The 19806-nt window shown below is 45.8% G+C and overlaps 1 protein-coding gene across 1 annotated transcript; it reads left to right on the top strand.

The window, feature by feature from the left end:
- The first annotated feature begins 209 nt into the window (after positions 1-209).
- On the top strand, positions 210-11018 carry LOC112068890 (chondroitin sulfate proteoglycan 5). Its single transcript, XM_024136111.2, has 5 exons — positions 210-357; positions 2383-3124; positions 4183-4371; positions 6450-6522; positions 10459-11018. The coding sequence occupies exons 2-5, from the start codon at positions 2871-2873 to the stop codon at positions 10651-10653; spliced, it is 711 nt and encodes a 236-aa protein (XP_023991879.2). The 5' UTR covers positions 210-357; positions 2383-2870; the 3' UTR covers positions 10654-11018.
- Positions 11019-19806: the final 8788 nt, after the last annotated feature.

Raw genomic sequence — 19806 nt, 5'->3', positions numbered from 1 at the left:
GAGAAGAGATCACACACACACCACACACACACACACACACACACACACACACACACCAAACAACCACACACACACACACACACACACACACACACACACACACACACAACACACACAGAACAGACAGACAGACAGACAGACAGACAGACAGACAGACAGACACTGACACACTCCGCGTCTGAAGGAGTCTGTGTGCTGAGTAACTGGGTCTGGTGTGTGTGTGTGTCCTGGTGCATCTGTTGTGTGTACCAGTGTGTGTAGCGCGGTGTGTCGGAGGACGGTGGTATGGCGCGCTGGGAGAGCTGGTCGTGGAGTTGGTCGTTAATGCTGTCTTCCTCCTCTCTCTGTCTGCTCACGGTAAGAACACAGCTGTGTGTGTGTGTGGTGTTGTCTGTGTGTCTGTTTATTTGTGTTGTCTGTGTGTGTGTTTATGTGTGTGTCTGTGTGTGTGTCTGTTCACTATTGCACCTCAAACGTCTGGAAATGTGGGCTCAACAGAGAGAGAGAGAGAGAAGAGACTATAAAATCCATTATCTTCAGCATGTCATTATTTTGTCTGAAAGTGTCGCTGACTTTGGAATATAGTAATGGAATGAGTGTTTTTTCTTGTCTATTACTGCTAGTAATGACTCTGGCTCTGGTAACTCTGATACATCACAGAGTGTAATCGATCAGCTGATAGCTTCTTTATTGATCACTGATGTTGTTTTGCCAACGGGCACTGCTGTCCCAGATCATAAACACACACACACACACACACACACACACACACCACACACACACCACACACACACACAACACAACAACACACACACACACACAACACACACACACCAACACACACACACACACACAACACAACACACTGACACAAGCGTGCACACGTGCACACACTTGAATGCCCGTGCACGTGTGTGCACAATCACAAATACAAACACAGTTGGAGTTGATCAAACATTAGTGTAGAAGAGATAAGGAATTTGAATTTTGTGTGTGTGTGTGTGTGTGTGTGTGTGTGTGTGTGTGGTGTGTGTGTGTGTGTGTGTGTGTGTGTGTGTTGTGTGGTGTGTGTGTGGTTGTGTGTGTGTGTGTGTGTGTGTGTGTGTGTGTGTGTGTGTGTGTGTGTGTGTGTGTGTGTGCTGTGCGCGTGCGTGCGTGCGTGACTGCGTTGGAATGTGGGTGGACCCACCCGTGAGGTCCATCTGCCCTGTGGCCCAGAGAGCAACATTCTGTCACAATGTATCACCGTCAACACAAGCACACACACTCATATTATGTGTGTGTGTGTTAGTGGCCAACCGGTATAGCTACCCATGATCCTGTGCTCTCCTGCCAGGAGAGGTTGCTGGGACTGAGCTCTGAACCAATCACAGCCAAGCCAACCTGGTTACGTAGTCAGAGCCCTGTTTCTATGGCTACAGATCTGTTACTATGGTAACAAACTGTATGTGTAGTGGCATGTCCATCATTTCTTCCTCTCGGCTCCTCTCCTTTTCCGTCCTCTCCTTTTCTGCTCCTCTTCTTTCTGCTCCTCTCCTCTCCTTTTCTGCTCTCTTCTTTTCTGGCTCGCTCTCCTCTCCTTTCTGCTTCTGCTTCTTTTCTGCTCCTCTCCTCTCCTTTCTGCTCCTCTTTTCTGCTCCTCTCCTTTCTGCTCCTCTCTTTTCTTGCTCCTGCTCCTCTCCTTTTCTGCTCCTCTCTCTTTCCGCTCCTCTCCTTTCTGCTCCTCTTCTTTCTGCTCCTCTCCTCTCCTTTCCGCTCCTCCTCCTTTCTTGCTCCTTTTCTTCTGCTCCTCTCCTCTCCTTTCCTCCTCTCCTTTCTGCTCCTCTTCTTTCTGCTCCTCTCCTCTCTTTCCTCCTCTCGCTTTCTGCTCCTCTTTCTCTTCCTCTCTTTCTGCTCCTCTCCTTTCCGCTCCTCTCCTTTCTGCTCCTCTCCTCTCCTTTCTGCTCCTCTCCTTTCCGCTCCTCTCCTTTCTGCTCCTCTCCTCTCCTTTCTGCTCCTCTCCTCTCCTTTCTGCTCCTCTCCTTTCCACTCTTCTCCTCTCCTGTGGTGTCCGTCAGTAGATTGCTGTGAGTATTTCTACATGGTCAGTGTTTAACCTATAGCTGTAATCCTAATCTAATTTCATCTGTGGTCAGTAGAGCATGTTAGAACATCACTGCTCCTAATCCACACTGACACACAGCTTCTGCTTCACAGTATAGATGGAGGGAGAGCAGTTTTCCATTCATTTTAATTGAGCACATCAGCTTCCTATCCCGGTACTCTGGATTTTGAATGATCATGGCTGCGAAGTGAATAAAATCCATTGCAATGGTGTTGTCTGTCTCCTGTGTATGTGTGGGTGTGTCCTGATCTATTTGTTGTTTCTGATTGACCTGACAGGAGAACTCTCATTGACCACTGTCAGCAAGACGGAAGTCCAGCACAGCCAATCATCTTTCTCCGCTGTAGAAAGGGCGGTGCTTATCGGTGATGACTCAGCAGAGCTGATTGGTTTAGGGTTAGGACTAGCGGCTGGACTTCCTCTCAGCGCCATCAAACGTAAACCCTCTCACAGAAGACACTCCCACTTGGACTTCACTGAACAGGACGATCAGCCAATCAGAGAAGAGCTAACTGGCGAGGAATCTCAGGAACGCTCAGATGATATCATCAAGGTGGAGTTCCATAACCCCGACCGCCCCTTGACCCCTGACCTCTCGTCTGATTCTGATTGGCTGACGGCTGTAGTTCAGCCCCTGCAGCAGCGGGCGGGAGACCCCACAGCCTGGACTCTGTCAGATTTCTACGACTACCTGTCCCCCGACGACGAACTCTCCACCATAGATTCAACCCTTGACCCTGATCCGACCCTGACCCCTCCGACAGACATGGAGGATGAAAACCCCTCGCTCACTGGCTCCCCTGTCCTCAATGTTACCCCTGACAATGATGACCCCCAGCCCCCCTCTCAGTCTCAATCCCCCCCTCCTCCTTCCCCTCCTCAGGGGTCAGATGGGTGTGGTTTGGGCTTTGTGAGGTCAGAGGTCGGGGGTGAGTGTGTGTCTCAGTGTGACACACAGCCTGACTTCTGCTACAACAGAGGAGTTTGTACCATCGCTACGGGAATAGGAGCATTCTGCAGGTAATTTTGCACAATCATCAGTGGAAAGAAATACATGTACAATAATGTGGGTGGGGGCACGCTTAGTTGTTTGTATACTACAGAACAATATACGGCTGGTGTCTTTCTAACAAAACCAGAAAAGAGGACAGATAGACACCCCACTGACAAACATATACAAACATGCAGGGCCACAAGCCTTCTCAGCAGGGTCCTTGACGGATTAGGAGTGTATGGGAAGGCCAAGGGGGGGGGGGTCCATATGTCCTTACCCAACCTGAACCTCCCCTTCCACCTGTCAAACACAGAAACACACACACACCCTCTCTGATCCAGTTGATCTTATTATAGGACTAGTCTGGGCTGATCTCTCTTAATTACTGGACAGACTTCTGATCTAACCTAGGACAGACACATGTAGGGCCCTATAAATTCTGAGATGCAGAGAACAAGGACTGAATCACGGAATCCAGACATTAAAACAGAATTCAACAATATTCAAAAATGTATTGAACTTAGTAGGGAATCAAATAAATGTATTGGAAATGTATTAATTTGCCGAAGACATGAACAGAATGCATCAGTGATTCGTATTTCCTGCAACTTTCTGAAGAGGCAACAAGAATCCCTTTACCACTTTGTGTAGCTGTTAGCGATGGTGCTAATGAAAAAGCTAGTGTTAGATGGAATGTTAGCGATGATGCTAATGAAAAAGCTAGTGTTAGATGGAATGTTGGAATGAGGAAGATGGAATGAGTTTTGCAAACTCTACCGTATCATGTGCACTCCAAAAACACTGCTAAAAACAGCCTCTAGGTGAGCACTGCAATTAAAGGGTAACTACATGCAAAAATGTAAATCAAATAAAAAATGTCCCAAACCTCAATAGTGGTCTCCTGATGTGCTTTAAGCATTGCTGAGGACTTAGAACATCCAACGTTTCTGTTTTTCTACAGTAGCAGTACATCAACTCATAACTGTACATTGCTTTGTAACAACAATCGTCAGATAGCGCGGCAGTTTGTTTTAGAGACACAAATTCCTGAATTCTACTGCCTGTCTCCCCTGCCTCTCGCTAGATGTAATGTCCAGGACTATATGTGGAACAAGGGCTCTCGTTGTGATTGGGTGGTGACAGACTTCCAGGTGCTGTGTGTGGTAGTGGGTGTGGCCTCTACGACCCTCATCCTACTCATCATCATCATCGTCTTCTTCGCCAAACGACTCCACCGCCTGAGGATTGAGAATAGGCGACTCCGCAAACGCAGGTCAGTGTGTGTCTAAGAGAGAGAGAAAGAGAGAGAGAAAGAATCAAATCAAATTTTATTTGTCATATGCGCTGAATACAACAGGTGTAGACCTCACCGTGAAATGCTTTCTTAAAAGCCCTTAACCAACAATGCAGTTCAATAAATAGAGTTAAGAAAATACTAAATAAACTCAAGTGAAAAAAATATATCTGCGAGAGAGAGATACAGAGAAAGAGAGGGGAAGAGAGATACAGAGAAAGAGAGGGCAAGAGAGATACAGAGAAAGAGAGGGCAAGAGAGATACAGAGAAAGAGAGGGGAAGAGAGATACAGAGAAAGATGAGTGGGAGAAGCTACAGAAGAAGACGAAGAGGAAGAGAGCTACAGAGAAGAGAGGGCAAGAGAGATACAGAGAAAGAAGAGGGAAGAGAGATACAGAGAAAGAGAGAGGAAGAGAGATACAGAGAAAGAGAGGGCAAGAGAGATACAGAGAAAGAGGGGAAGAGAGCTACAGAGAAAGAGAGGCAAGAGAGATACGAGAAAGAGAGGGAAGAGAGCTAAGACAGCAAAAGAAGGAAGAGAGCTACAGAGAAAGAGGAGGGGAAAGAGATAACAGAGAAAGAGAGGGGAAGAGAGCTACAGAGAAAGAGAGGGCAAGAGAGCTACAGAGAAGAGAGAGGCAAAGAGAATACAGAGAAGAGAGGAAGAGAGCTACAGACAAAGAGAGGGGAAGAGAGCTACAGAGAAAGAGAGGGGGAAGAGAGAGCTAACGAGAAAGAGAGGGGAAGAGAGCTACAGAGAAAGAGAGGCAAGAGAGCTACAGAGAAAGAAGGGAGAGGAGTACAGAAAAGAGGGAAGAAGCTACAGAGAAGAGAGGCAAGAGAGCTACAGAGAAAGAGAGGCAAGAAGAGATACAGAGAAAGAGAGGGGAAGAGAGCTACATAGAAGAGAGGGGAAGAAGAGATACAGAGAAAGAGAGGGGAAGATAGCTAACGAGAAAGAGAGGGAGAAGCTACGAGAAAAGAGAGGGAAGAGAGAGTACAGAGAAAGAGAGGGAAGAGAGATACAGAGAAAGAGAGGGCAAGAGATACAGAGAGTTATGGTGATAACTAGTGAGGAAGGCCAGACATTGATGCAGCAGTAATAACTGTTCATCAGCTGAACGTAGACCAGCCTGACAGTGTGTGTGTGACAGTGTGTGTGTGTCTGAGATAAACGTTGTTCAGTCCGAGGGTTTAACCATTACATTCAAGAGAGAGAAAAGGGAGAGAGAGCCTTATTTATTAAACAATTCATATTGACAGTATAAAAGGCTTGTACATGACACGTTTGCACATCAATGAAAATCCATCTCTTTCCCTAACCCTCTTTCCCCCACACCTCTGTCCCATTCCTCTGTCCCAACCCTCTTCCCAACACCTCTCTCCCAAACTCTCACCTCTGTCCCATTCCTCTGTCCCACACCCTCTGTCCCATCCCTCTGTCCCATCCCTCTTTCCCCTACACATCTGTCCCACCCCTCTGTCCCACCCTCTGTCCCACACTTCTGCTCCACTTCTGTCCCGCACTCTGTCCCAACCTCTTCTCCATCCCTCTGTCCCATCCCTCTGTCCCACACCTCTGTCCCACCCTCTGTCCATCCCTCTGTCCCAACCTCTTTCCCCTACACCTCTGTCCCACCCCTCTGTCCCATCCCTCTGTCCACCCCTTTCCCCTACACCTCTGTCCCACCCCTCTGTCCCACACCTGTTTTCCATCCCTCTGTCCCACACTCTGTCCCACACCTCTATCCACCCCTCTGTCCCACCCTCTGTCCCACACCTCTGTCCACCCCTCTGTCCCACACTGTTTTCCATCCCTCTGTCCCACACCTCTGTCCCACACTCTATCCACCCCTTTGCCCATCCTTCTGTCCCAACCCTCTGTCCCCCCTCTGTCCACACCTCTGTCCACCCCTCTGTCCCATCCTCGTCCCACCCCTCATCCCATCCCTCTGTCCCACACCTCTGTCCACACCCCTGCTCACACCTCTGTGCCACCCCTCTGTCCATCCCTCTGTCCCATCCCTCTGTTCCTCTCCTCCTTCCCTCGCTCCAGTCTATACCGTCCACACAGCGAGATGCAGACAGATGCTTCTCTGTTTCACGGCGCAAGATGGTCCCATGCCAACGTAAGGAAGCTGTGTGACTCCCCCCCCCCCCCCTCAACCCACGCTCACAATCTGGCTTACTATGACAACATTATCTGTCAGGTAACTAACTCCTGACCTATAAACCCTGACCTCTAACCTTTGACTGACCCTAACCTTAAGCCCTAACCCTGGCTAGCTGTTGTCAGTCTGTCTCAGTCCATTAGTCTGTCTGTCTGTCTTATAGAATGTGTCTGCACGTGCACCGCGCGCGCGCGCGCACACCACACACACACACACACACACACACACCACACACACACACACACACACACACACACACACACACACCACACACACACACACACACACACACACACACACACACACACACACACACACACACACACACACACACACACACACACACAACCACACACACACACACACACTGTTCCCCTTTAAGATGTGATTTCCACCTGCAGCAGCGAAAAGCAGCTCATCTGGGAGTATAGCCTAGACACCCTTACTGTCAGGTAAGCAGAAGCACAACAGTGGCCAGTTTCCCCAGCTGAATAGGCTTTAACCTTACCAAGCAGGAAACTGCAAACTGTACGTAACCCAGATACCTCCATTCAGCTTGGCAACCATTACTGGCCACGAGACTTCTTACATTACATTTACATTTAATCATTGCAGACGCTCTTATCCAGAGCGACTTACAAATTGGTGCATTCACCTATGATATCCAGTGGAACAACCACTTTACAATAGTGCATCTAACTCTTTAAGGGGAGGGGGGTTAGAAGGATTACTTTATCCTATCCTAGGTATTCCTTAAAAGGGTTTCAGGTGTCTCCGGAAGGTGGTGATTGACTCCGCTGACCTGGCGTCGTGAGGGAGTTTGTTCCACCATTGGGTGCCAGAGCAGCGAACATTTGACTGGGCTGAGCGGAACTGTACTTCCTCAGAGGTAGGGAGGCGAGCAGGCCAGAGTGGATGAACGCAGTGCCCTTGTTTGGGTGTAGGGCCTGATCAGAGCCTGAAGGCGGAGGTGCCGTTCCCTCACAGCTCCGTAGGCAAGACCATGTCTTGTAGCGGATGCGAGCTTCAACTGGAAGCCAGTGAGAGAGCGGAGGAGCGGGGTGACGTAGAGAACTTGAGGTTGAACACCAGACGGGCTGCGCGTTCTGGATGAGTTGAGGGGTTTAATAGCACAGGCAGGGAGCCCAGCCAACAGCGAGTTGCAGTAATCCAGACGGAGATGACAAGTGCCTGGATTAGGACCTGCGCCGCTTCCTGTTGAGGCAGGGTCGTACTCTGCGAATGTTGTAGAGCATGAACCTACAGGAACGGGTCACCGCCTTGATGTGAGTTGAGAACGACAGGGTGTTGTCCAGGATCACGCCAAGGTTCTTAGCACTCTGGGAGGAGGACAATGGATTGTCAACCGTGATGGCGAGATCATGAATGGGCAGTCCTTCCCCGGGAGAAGGAGCTCCGTCTTGCCGAGGTCAGCTTGAGGTGGTGATCCGTCATCCACACTGATATGTCTGCCAGACATGCAGAGATGCGATTTGCCACCTGGTTATCAGAGGGGGAAAGAGAAGATTAATGTGTGTCGTCTGCATAGCAAATATGAGAGACCATGTGAGGATATGACAGAGCCAAGTGACTTTGTTATAGCGAGAATAGGAGAGGCTAGAACAGAGCCTGGGGGACACCAGTGGTAGACGCGTGTGCGGAGACAGATTCTCGCCACGCCACCTGGTAGGAGCACCTGTAGGTAGGACGCAATCCAAGCGTGGGCCGCCCGAGATGCCCAGCTCGGAGAGGGTGAGGAGGAGATCTGATGGTTCACAGTATAAAGGCAGCCGATAGGTCGAAAGGATGAGAGCAGAGAGAGAAGAGTTAGCTTTAGCAGTGCGGAGCGCCTCCGTGACACAGAGAAGAGCAATCTCAGTTGAATGACTAGTCTTGAAACCTGACTGATTTGGATCAAGAAAGTCATTCTGAGAGAGATAGCAGGAGAGCTGCAAGGACGCACGTTCAAGAGTTTTAGAGAAAAGAAAGAAGGGATATGGTCTGTAGTTGTTGACATCGGAGGATCGAGTGAAGTTTTTTTCAGAAGGGGTGCAACTCTCGCTCTCTTGAAGACGGAAGGCGTAGCCAGCGGTCAAGGATGAGTTGATGAGCGAGTGGTAAGGGAGAAGGTCTCCGGAAATGGTCTGGAGAAGAGAGGAGGGGATAGGGTCAAGCGGGCAGGTTGTTGGGCGCCGGCCGTCACAAGACGCGAGATTTCATCTGGAGAGAGAGGGAGAAAGAGGTCAAAGCACAGGTAGGGCAGTGTGAGCAGAACCAGCGGTGTCGTTTGACTTAGCAAACGAGGATCGGATGTCGTCGACCTTCTTTTTAAAATGGTTGACGAAGTCATCCGCAGAGAGGGGGAGGGGAGGAGGGAGGAGGATTCAGGAGGAGAGAAGGTGGCAAAGAGCTTCCTAGGTTAGAGCAGATGCTTGGAATTTAGAGTGGTAGAAAGTGGCTTTAGCAGCAGAGACAGAAGAGGAGAATGTAGAGAGGAGGAGTGAAAGGATGCCAGGTCCGCAGGGAGGCGAGTTTTCCCCATTTCCGCTCGCTGCCCGGAGCCCTGATCTGTGAGCTCGCAGTGAGTCGTCGAGCCACGGAGCAGGAGGGGAGGACCGAGCCGGCCTGGAGGATAGGGGACATAGAGAGTCAAAGGATGAGAAAGGGAGAAGGAGGGTTGAGAGGCAGAATCAGGAGATAGGTTGGAGAATTTGAGCAGAGGGAAGAGATGATAGGATGGAAGAGAGAGAGTAGCGGGAGAGAGAGCGAACGTTGGACGCGCGATACCATCCGAGTAGGGGCAGGTGTGGGAAGTGTTGGATGAGAGCGAGAGGGAAAAGGATACAAGGTAGTGGTCGGAGACTTGGAGGGGAGTTGCAATGAGATTAGTGGAAGAACAGCATCTAGTAAAGATGAGGTCAAGCGTAATGCCTGCCTTGTGAGTAGGGGGGGAAGGTGAGAGGGTGAGGTCAAAAGAGGAGAGGAGTGGAAAGAAGGAGGCAGAGAGGAATGAGTCAAAGGTAGACGTGGGGAGGTTAAAGTCACCCAGAAGTCACTTCCTCTCCTCTGTGGTTACTAGGGGTAAGGCAGACATTATGGGCTACAGTGCTTCTTCCTCTCCTCTGTGGTTACTAGGGGTAAGGCAGACATTATGGACTACAGTGCTTCTTCCTCTCCCCCTGTGGATAAGGGGTAGGGCAGCCATTTTGTCTTCTAGGTTTTTCCTCCTTATCCTTGTTTCCGACTAGCAGCATTAGGGTTAGGCACGTTGGTCCCTTTGCTTCCACACAGCAGCCTCCCCATCTCCAGCTCCATTTAACAAACCAACATTGATTTAAACAGAGTAAATGTGGCTTTGGCAGAAAGGGGGGCACCCAACACATAGGTTGTAGGTTTATTGAATTAAATTTGAATTTAGAGCGAACCCAAATGAACTCCCCTGACACACAGGCTCATACACTCATGCATGCACACACTCACACACACACTTTCTAACTCATAAAGAATGACTGGTCTCTGCTAGCTGACCCAGTTACTGTACTGTCCTCACGACCTTCATATGTCTGCCATCAGACAATCAATGTTTGTGTATGTAACGTATGTGTCAATATGTGTGTGTATGACATTCGTGTATGTAGCACAGGAGATTGGTGGCACCTTAATTGAGGAGGACAGGCTTGTGGTAATGTCTGGAACGGAATAAGTGGAATGGTATCAAATACATCAAACACATGGTTTCCATGGTTTCCATGTGTTTGATGCCATTCCATTCGCATCGCTCCAGACATTATTATGAGCCGTCCTCTCATCAGCAGCCTCCACTGGATGTAATGTATGCATGTGTGTCTAACGTGTGTGTGTAACGTGGGTTTGTCTGTGTGTGTTGTTCCACAGGATGACCCTCAGAAAATGGAGGACCCTGTAAAGTCTCAATTCACTCAAGGGGAGGAGTCTCTGAACATCGCCAACTCTCATTCGCCGAAACATATTAACAACCGCCCTGCCCACTCCTCTGACCACACCCCTAACGCAGACCAGGAGGTAAATAGGGAGGAGGCAAGCTCCTCCCCCTCCAACAACATATACTAAATTATTATTATGATTAATGTAATACCACCATGCACATAAGGGGCACCATAATACTCCATATATCTACTATACTATCTCTGGAGAGGGACTGTTGAGCCCCTTGACTCCACTAGGAGCTAAAAGGACGAAAACACAATTATACTACAGTATACTATACTGTACTGTCCTATACTATATCCCTTACATAACAACATGTTGCACCACTACTGACCACATGGGGGCGATGCTACTCCTTCCTTGCTACACCTAGCTGCATCACTGTAGCAATTCTGAACTAAACTGTCTCTGGCTGGACAAACTCTCCTCTCCCACAATGTCCTGCTCTCATCTCTGACCCTTTACTGCTGTCCTCCCTTCTCCCACTGTCTGCCTTAAGTCTGCGTCAAAAATTACACCCTATTCCCTTTACTGTGCACCACTTTTGGCTAGAGCTCTGGTCAAAAGTAGTGCACTATGTAGGGAATAGGGTGCCATTTCAGATCTTTACCCTTCTTTTTGTCTGCATGCATTGCTGTTTTCTACTAAAACAGTTCTTTATGGAAAATCATTATAAACAAGATTAACTAGAAATACAAGAAAAACTGTTGAGAAATGACAAGAAAAACAGTTGAGATACTTTGATGTTTGATATGATCCAGTGAATATGTATAGGTTTCATGTAAAGTTACTGTGTTGCCTGGCTTGCTAACATTGATATATTTATGGTTTCTATTGATGTGGGTTATAACCCTTTGATGAAATTCAGGGGTTGGTATTTTTGGGGGTAGAACACATCATTATAGCATCGGAACCAGAGTTGTTGGAATAAAACTTTGTAACTTTAAATTAGCTGGTCCCTGTGTGTTCCTGGAATGGCCCTATCCCTTTACCTTTATTGTTCTCTACCTTTCTCTCTCTCGCTCAGCTTTCTCTGGCTTATTGTGCATGGCTTTATTAACACTTTAATAAACACACACACACAGTCCATTTAAAATATTGGAGGCCCCTTACACTTCAGTGGTGTGATGCCAAAATTCTAGCAAAATGTATAGCGCATAGAATTAAAAAGGTTTTGTCTGATATTATTAATTCTAATCAGACAGGTTTTTCACATGGACTATACATTGAAGATAATATAAGACAAGTACTGGAAACAATAGAACACTATAAAATATCTTGGAAACCAGGCCTGACTTTGAAAAGGCTTTTGATAAAGTACGACTGGAGTTTATATATAAATGCCTGGAACATTTCAATTTTGGAGAATCTAATATAAAATGGGTTAAAGTCATGTATAGTAACNTTGATAAAGTACGACTGGAGTTTATATATAAATGCCTGGAACATTTCAATTTTGGAGAATCTAATATAAAATGGGTTAAAGTCATGTATAGTAACTCTAGGTGTAAAATAGTAAATAATGGTTACTTCTCAAAGTTTTAAACTGTCAAGAGGAGTAAAACAAGGTTGTCCACTATCGGCATATCTATTTATTATGGCCATCGAAATGTTAACTATTAAAATCATATCCAACAATATCAAGGGCCTAGAAATCCAGGGCTTAAAAACAAAAGTGTCATTGCACGCTGATGATTCATGTTTTCTTTTAAATCCACAATTTGGATCCCCCCACAGCCTCATAGAGGATCTAGATACTTTTTCTAACCTCTGGATTAAAACCAAATTATGATAAATGTATTATATTACGTATTGGATCACAAAAAAATACAACTGTTACATTACCGTGTAGTTTATTAATAAAATGGTCTGACGGTGATGTGGACATACTCGGTATACATATCCCGAAATAAAGAAATTATCTCACACCAATACATTTTTACAGAAAGTTAGCAAAAATGGACAAGATCATGCTACCATGGAAAGGAAAATACCTGTCTATTTGTGGAAAAATCACCCTGATTAATTCTTTAGTCATATCCCGGTTTACCTATTTGCTTATGGTCTTATATTCCATTTTATTTGGAACGGCAAGCCAGACAAAATGAAACGGGCCTATTTATATAATGAATATGAACTCGGAGGGCAGAAATAATTAAATATTAAAGCATTAGACCTCTCACTAAAGGTGTCAGTCATACAAAAGTTATACTTAAATCCAAACTGGTTCTCTAGCAAATTAATAAAATGTCTCACCCCATGTTCAAGAATGGCCTTTTTCCCTTTATTCAGATTACAACCGCTCCCTTTATTCAGTTTACAACCTCTCCCTTTATTCAGATTACAACCTCTCCCTTTATTCAGATTACAACCTCTCCCTTTATTCAGATTACAAACCTCTCCTTTTATTCAGATTACAACCTCTCACTTTATTCAGAATTACAACCTCTCCCTTTATTCAGATTACAACCTCTCCCTTTATTTCAGATTACAACCTCTCCTTTTTATTCAGATTACAACCTTCTCCCTTAGTCAGGATTACAAACCTCTCCTTTTATTCAGATTACAACCTCTCACTTTATTCAGATTACAACCTCTCCCTTTATTCAGATTACAACCTCTCCCTTTATTCAGATTACAACCTCTAACTTTATTCAGATTACAACCTCTCCCTTTATTCAGATTACAACCTCTCACTTTATTCAGATTACAACCTCTCCCTTTCGGTTATTTGAAAAGGAAATCATCTCCCAAATATCGCTGTAGAAAGTTGGTTGCAATTTCAGTTTAATCCACCAGAAAAAAACAGACCAAATATTACAACGAGTAATGTGGTTAAACTCAAATATACTAATAGATTAAAAAAAACATTATCTTTTGAAATAATAATAAAAAAGGTGTAATCTTTGTCAATTATATCATAAATAGGACTGGTGGAGTTAAATCACATAAGCAGCTAACAAAAATCTGCTCTACACAAAATTACAACCAACTAATTGCAGCATTACTGCAAAAAATGGTAGAAAGTGGAAGGGGGAAAAAGTAGTGAACTTGTCTGTCAGCCCTGCATTAAAGACCATATTTGGTTAAAGAAAATTGTGATATATAAAGTATACCAGTTTCATTTAAGGACCAAAAAATTAGTTGGGAAGAGATTTCCATGGCACATGGTTTATGAACTGATACACAAAACGACGCCGGATTCAAAACTTACATTTTGTTAATTTGAAATATTATACAAAATTCTTGCAACCAATAGAACGTAATCTCACAGGAGGTTGGTGGCACCTTCATTTGGGAGGACGGGCTGATGATAATGGCTGGAGTGGAATCAATGTAATGGTATGAAACACATCAAACACATGGTGTGATGCCATTTGCTCGTTCCAGCCATTATTGGAGCTGTCCTCCCCTAAGCAGCCTCCACTGAATTGGTTTTCTCACACACATGCACACCTTTTTTTTACATTTTAAGTCATTTAGCTGACACTCTTATCCAGAGCGACTTACAATTTGGAAAGTTCATACATATTCATCCTGGTCCCCCCGTGGGGAATGAACCCACAACCCTGGCGTTGCAAGCGCCATGCTCTACCAACTGAGCCACACGACACCTCTCTTTCTTAACCCTTGTTCTCCATTTCTCCCCTCTATCTCAACCCTCACTCTCTTTATCTTTCTCACTTACCCTGTCTATCCAACTTATTTCTATCTTCTCTAGTCTATAAATGTCTATCCTCCTCTGACTCTCAACCCTGTATATTTCTAAAGCAGGATGGAGTCACCATTGGTCTACAGTTGCTCCTCCCTAAAGAGGCTAAGCTCCGCCCCGAGGCCAGCCCACCTCTGCAGTACAACGTCTTCCTCTACAAGAAGGGGACTGGTCCCTCTACTACTACCAGTAATACTACCACCACTAACTACACCAACCACAGCATGGCTACTGCTAGGAATCACTCTGAGCCTAACATTCTGCCCAATAGTAACTCCAATAAGACTTCCTGGAACTATACCAATAACTCTAACCCTAACATGAACTATAACCCCATTAAAGACTCACAGGTCTCTCAGAATCACGTTACTCCTCATCATCAATCTCACACCTCCCCCCATCGCCACTCCTACCCCTCCTCCCCCCATTACAGCTCCCTCCGTTTTACCTCTCCTCAGAGAACGCCTGTCTCCCCTCATCATGCTTCACACCATTACCAGTCCTCTCCCTCCTCACCCCATCATAGCGCCTTCCATTATCCTTCCACCCACCACCATAGTGCTGCCTCCCCTTCCTCCTCCCATCACCTGCCCTACCAGCCCTCCTCCCCCCCGCTTCCTACACCCAGGGGTCACTCCAGAGCCCCCCACTCGGACAAACCTCACCCCCAAGTCACTCTACATCCCTCCCCCTCCTCACCCATCCTTCGCTATCCCTCCCCACCATCCTCCCCCCACCTCTCCCACCCTATCAGCACCTACTCACTGTCTTAATCCTAACCTCGGAACACAACCATACCATACCCACATCCCAACCATAGGTCAGCCGTAACCAGCGTAACCCGTGTACGTACACCCAACCCCATAGCAATTATACCGTAAACAGCTAACCCTGACTACATCCAACGTATGCTAACTATACCGTAAACAGCTATCCTGACTACATCCCAAACATAGTCTAAACCTACCGGTCACAGCACACCCTGACTATACCGTAAAACAGCTAACCCTGACTACATCCCAACCGTAGTCTAACTATACCGTAAACAGCTACCCTGACTACATACCCAACCGATAGTCCTAAACTATACCGTAAACAGCTAACCCTGACTACATCCCAACCGTAGTCTAAACTATACGTAAACAGTCTAACCCTGACTACATCCCAACCGTAGTCTAACTATACCGTAAACAGCTAACCCGACTACATCCCAACCGTAGTCTAACTATCACCGTATACACAGCTAACCCTGACTACAATCCCACCGTAGTCTAACTATACCGTAAACAGAAACCCTGACTACATCCCAATCCGTAGTCTAACACTTTTACCGTAAACAGCAACCCTGACTACATCCCAACCGTAGTCTACTATACCGTAAACAGCTAACCCTGGGACTACATCCCAATCATAGTCAACTATACCGTAAACAGCTAACCCTGACTACATCCCAACCGTAGTCTAAACCTATACCGTAAACAGCTAACCCTGACTACATCCCAACCGTAGTCTAACCTATACCGTAAACAGCTAACCCTGACTACATCCCAACCGTAGTCTAACTATACCGTAAACAGCTACCCTACTAACATCCCAACCGTGTTAACTATACCGTAAAACAACCCTGACTACATTCCAACCGTAGTCTAACTATACCGATAACAGCTAACCCTGACTACATTCCAACCTAGTCTAACTATATCATAAACAGCTAACCCTGACACATTCCAATCAAGAATAACCACACCCTAGACTGACCACACAATGACACCCAGACCAAAAATCAGGACCCCACGTCCGGGGGACACTTTCTCATAACAGTGCCAATACAAGAGCAATCTCTCTATGCATCAGTGTGGTGCTACTAAAGTACTTATTCAGGTTTATTATGTCTTTTGTTAACTGTTTATGGAGTGTTTAAACTGTTACTAGGCTTACAATGTTTTATTACAGCAATGTTCCTGTTTATAAGTTTTTTCTTTGTTGTTCATGTTTTCATTTTGATGATCTTTGATGACTTATTTTGGTCTAAAATAAAGTGTTTTACAACCACTGCCAGGGACCTAATAAAGATCTTTGATATAAATGGTTGTCCCACTATGTAGACTGAACTTGATACTGTAGTGCATTTATCCTCATGACCACTAGATGTCAGGTGTGTTCCATGTTTGTGACTGGCGAACGCATACTGTAGAAAAAGAGTTCGGATTTATTCTGTTCAAGGATCCTATCATTCAACTGACAAATTTCACTTGCTGGTGTGTGTAGAGGACACAAAACGCATTGACTCACGTGAACACACACACACAACCCCGCATGCACGCATGCACAAACTAGAGATGTACAGTAGATTAGAGCACATATGAAGTACAGCACTGTAGAAGATTAGGCACAGAGCACTGCAGGCAGATTAGAGCACAGAGCACTACAGTAGATTAGAAGCAGAGCACTGTAGTAGATTAGAGCACTGTATTAGATTAGAGTACAGAGCACTACAGTAGACTTAGAGCACTGTAGTAGATTAGAGCACAGAGCACTGTAGTAATTAGAGCAACTGTATTAGATTAGAGTACAGAGCACTACAGTAGATTAGAGCACTGTAGTAAGATTAGAGCACTGTATTAGATTAGAGCACTGTATTAGATTAGAGTACAGCGCACTACAGTAGATTAGAGCACAGAGCACTGTAGTAGATTAGAGCACTGTATTAGATTAAAGGCACAGAGCACTGTAGTAGATTAGAGCACAGAAGCCACTGTAGTAGATTAGAAGAGCACTGTGTAGATTTAGAGCACAGAGCACTTGTAGTAGATTAGAGCACAGAGCACTGTAGTAGATTAGAGCACTGTTAGATTAGAGCACAGAGCACTACAGTAGATTAGAGAGCAGAGCAGTACTGCAATGCTTTGTAGCTCTGCATGATAATGACTCCAGGTATGCTGCAATGTCTACTGTTTAGCTGTTTGTGTGTGTGCACGTTCGTGAGTGTGTACATGTGTGTGTGTGTGTGTGTGTGCATAAGAAAGTGTGTGTGTATTTGTGAGCGTGTGCACTTGTGTGAGAGAGAGATGCAGGTGTCTGGTAGAGAAGGGTTTCCTTTTCAGTCAGCCTCCAGCAGTGCTACCGGTACTCAAACTGGGAGAGACATGTGGTGCCCCCGGGGTGTATCTGTGTGTGTTGATTGTGATTCTGGGGTAAATAAATGTCAATAGTTTTCAGGGTGTCACGGAAACCATCACAACAGGAAGTCAAACCTGGGATGTCAACCAATCAATAGAAGGGAGAAGGTGTGAGGGGGGGACAGTGGGAGAAAGCAGAGAGTGAAAGAGCGAGAGATAGTGAGGAAAGATGGGGAGAGAAAGAAAGCGGTGTTAAGGGAAGTGAGGTCAGCACTCTCTTCATCTGGCCCAGAGGCCCTCAAGATCAGGTTCATGTGACAGAGTATGCTTGCTGCGCCGTGCTGAGTGTGTGTGAGAGAGTGTGACAGGGTGAAAGAGAATGTTAGCACAGACACAAGGATGACATTTCTCTCCCTGGCCTGAAAGGAAAACTATTTAACCTGACACAAAGGCCTTTAGCTGAGCTAGAGAGAGATGGACAGAGTTGCCAGGTTACTGCTTGTGTCCTGCCCACCTTATTGCTCCTGAGGGATGAATAAAGGTGCATTGAATTGAATCAAGGTTGAATGATTATAAAACCACAGAATAGTTCTAGTCGGGGGGGGGGGTTGAGGTCAGAGGTTACATTTCACTCCGCTCCTCGTCATCCATGATGATGGTCATGATGATGGTTCTGTCAGTCTCACTGGTGAGAGGGTTTATGTCGCTGCTCATCCTGCTCTAATCTGTGTCATGTGTGTGTGTGTGACTGTATCATACAGACTGTCAGTGTGGTGTGGTGATAGAGGGTTAATGTAGTGAAGCTGCTTCCTTCAAATAACACACTAAATTATTCATATCGCACAGCGCTCACTCTCCACACACACACACACACACAAGGCGTAGCTGAAGTTAACTTACGTGCACGTGTGTGTGTCTAGGGAGAGAAGCAGATCTGTAAACTCAAGGAAAGTGCTGTGTTGGCCAAACAGCTGATGTCTCAGCCAATCAGAAACACTTAATCTACTACCTGCTGACCAAATCAGCATTAGTGTGAATACAATATCCATAATGTGGAGGCAACAGTATCTGACTACATCCATCAAGACAAAAAGGTCAGACTGTCACACACCCTTCTGATAACACCTGACATAAACGAATCCGGCCATGATCAGACCACATGTTAGTAGCAGGTGTAAACTACGTCAGAGTATCATATACTTAGATCTGGATATTATAGTGTCATGTACAGTGGGGCAAAAAGGTATTTAGTCAGCCACCAATTGTGCAAGTTCTCCCACTTAAAAAGATGAGAGAGGCCTGTAATTTTCATCATAGGTACACTTCAACTATGACAGACAAAATGGAGAAAAAAAAATCCAGAAAATCACATTGTAGGATCTTTAATGAATTTATTTGCAAATTATGGTGGAAAATAAGTATTTGGTCAATAACAAAAGTTTATCTCAATACTTTGTTATATACCCTTTGTTGGCAATGACTGACAGAGGTCAAACGTTTTCTGTAAGTCTTCACACACTGTTGCTGGTATTTTGGCCCATTCCTCCATGTAGATCTCCTCTAGAGCAGTGATGTTTTGGGGCTGTTTGTGGCAACACAGACTTTCAACTCCTCCAAAGATTTTCTATGGGTTGAGATCTCGAGAGACGGCTAGGCCACTCCAGGACCTTGAAATGCTTCTTACGAAGCCACTCCTTTCGTTGGCCCGGGCAGTGTGTTTGGGATCATTGTCATGCTGAAAGACCCAGCCACGTTTCATCTTCAATGCCCTTGCTGATGGAAGGAGGTTTCATCTCAAAATCTCACGATACATGGCCCCATTCATTCTGTCCTTTACACGGATCAGTCGTCCTGGTCCCTTTGCAGAAAAACAAGCCCCAAAAGCATGATGTTTCCACCCCCATGCTTCACAGTAAGTATGGTGTTCTTTGATGCAACTCAGCATTCTTTGTCCTCCAAACACGACAAGTTGAGTTTTTACCAAAAAGTTAATATTTGGTTTCATCTGACCATATGACATTCTCCCAATCTTCTTCTGGATCACCAAAGCTCGCTCTAGCAAACTTCAGACGGGCCTGGACATGTACTGGCCTTAAGCAGGGGGCACAGTCTGGCTTCTGCAGGATTGAGTCCCTGGCGGCGTAGTGTTACTGATGGTAGGCTTTGTTACTTTGGTCCAGGTCTCTGCAGGTCATTCACTAGTCCCCGTGTGGTTCTGGGATTTTTGCTCACCGTTCTTGTGATCATTTTGACCCCACGGGGTGAGATTTCTGCGTGGACCCAGATCGAGGAGATATCAGTGGTCTTGTATGTTTCCATTTCCTAATAATTGCTCCCACAGTTGATTTCTTCAAACCAAGCTGCTTACCTATTGCAGATTCAGTCTTCCCAGCCTGGTGCAGGTCTACAACTTTGTTTCTGGTGTCCTTTGACAGCTCTTTGGTC

This window comes from Salvelinus sp. IW2-2015, unplaced genomic scaffold (assembly GCF_002910315.2).
Source record: "Salvelinus sp. IW2-2015 unplaced genomic scaffold, ASM291031v2 Un_scaffold778, whole genome shotgun sequence".
NCBI lineage: Eukaryota > Metazoa > Chordata > Actinopteri > Salmoniformes > Salmonidae > Salvelinus > Salvelinus sp. IW2-2015.
Note: the sequence above shows the minus strand (reverse complement) of the source record. Positions and strands in the feature narration are given on the sequence as shown.

What these genes read in the sequence shown, in the direction of transcription:
- LOC112068890 (XM_024136111.2), top strand. Translation starts at nt 2,871, where the DNA reads ATGGAGGATGAAAACCCCTCGCTCACTGGCTCCCCTGTCCTCAATGTT. An exon ending in GGAATAGGAGCATTCTGCAG is followed by an intron (nt 3,125 to 4,182) that starts GTAATTTTGCAC and finishes GCCTCTCGCTAG; the next exon opens with ATGTAATGTCCAGGACTATA. An exon ending in AGGCGACTCCGCAAACGCAG is followed by an intron (nt 4,372 to 6,449) that starts GTCAGTGTGTGT and finishes CCCTCGCTCCAG; the next exon opens with TCTATACCGTCCACACAGCG.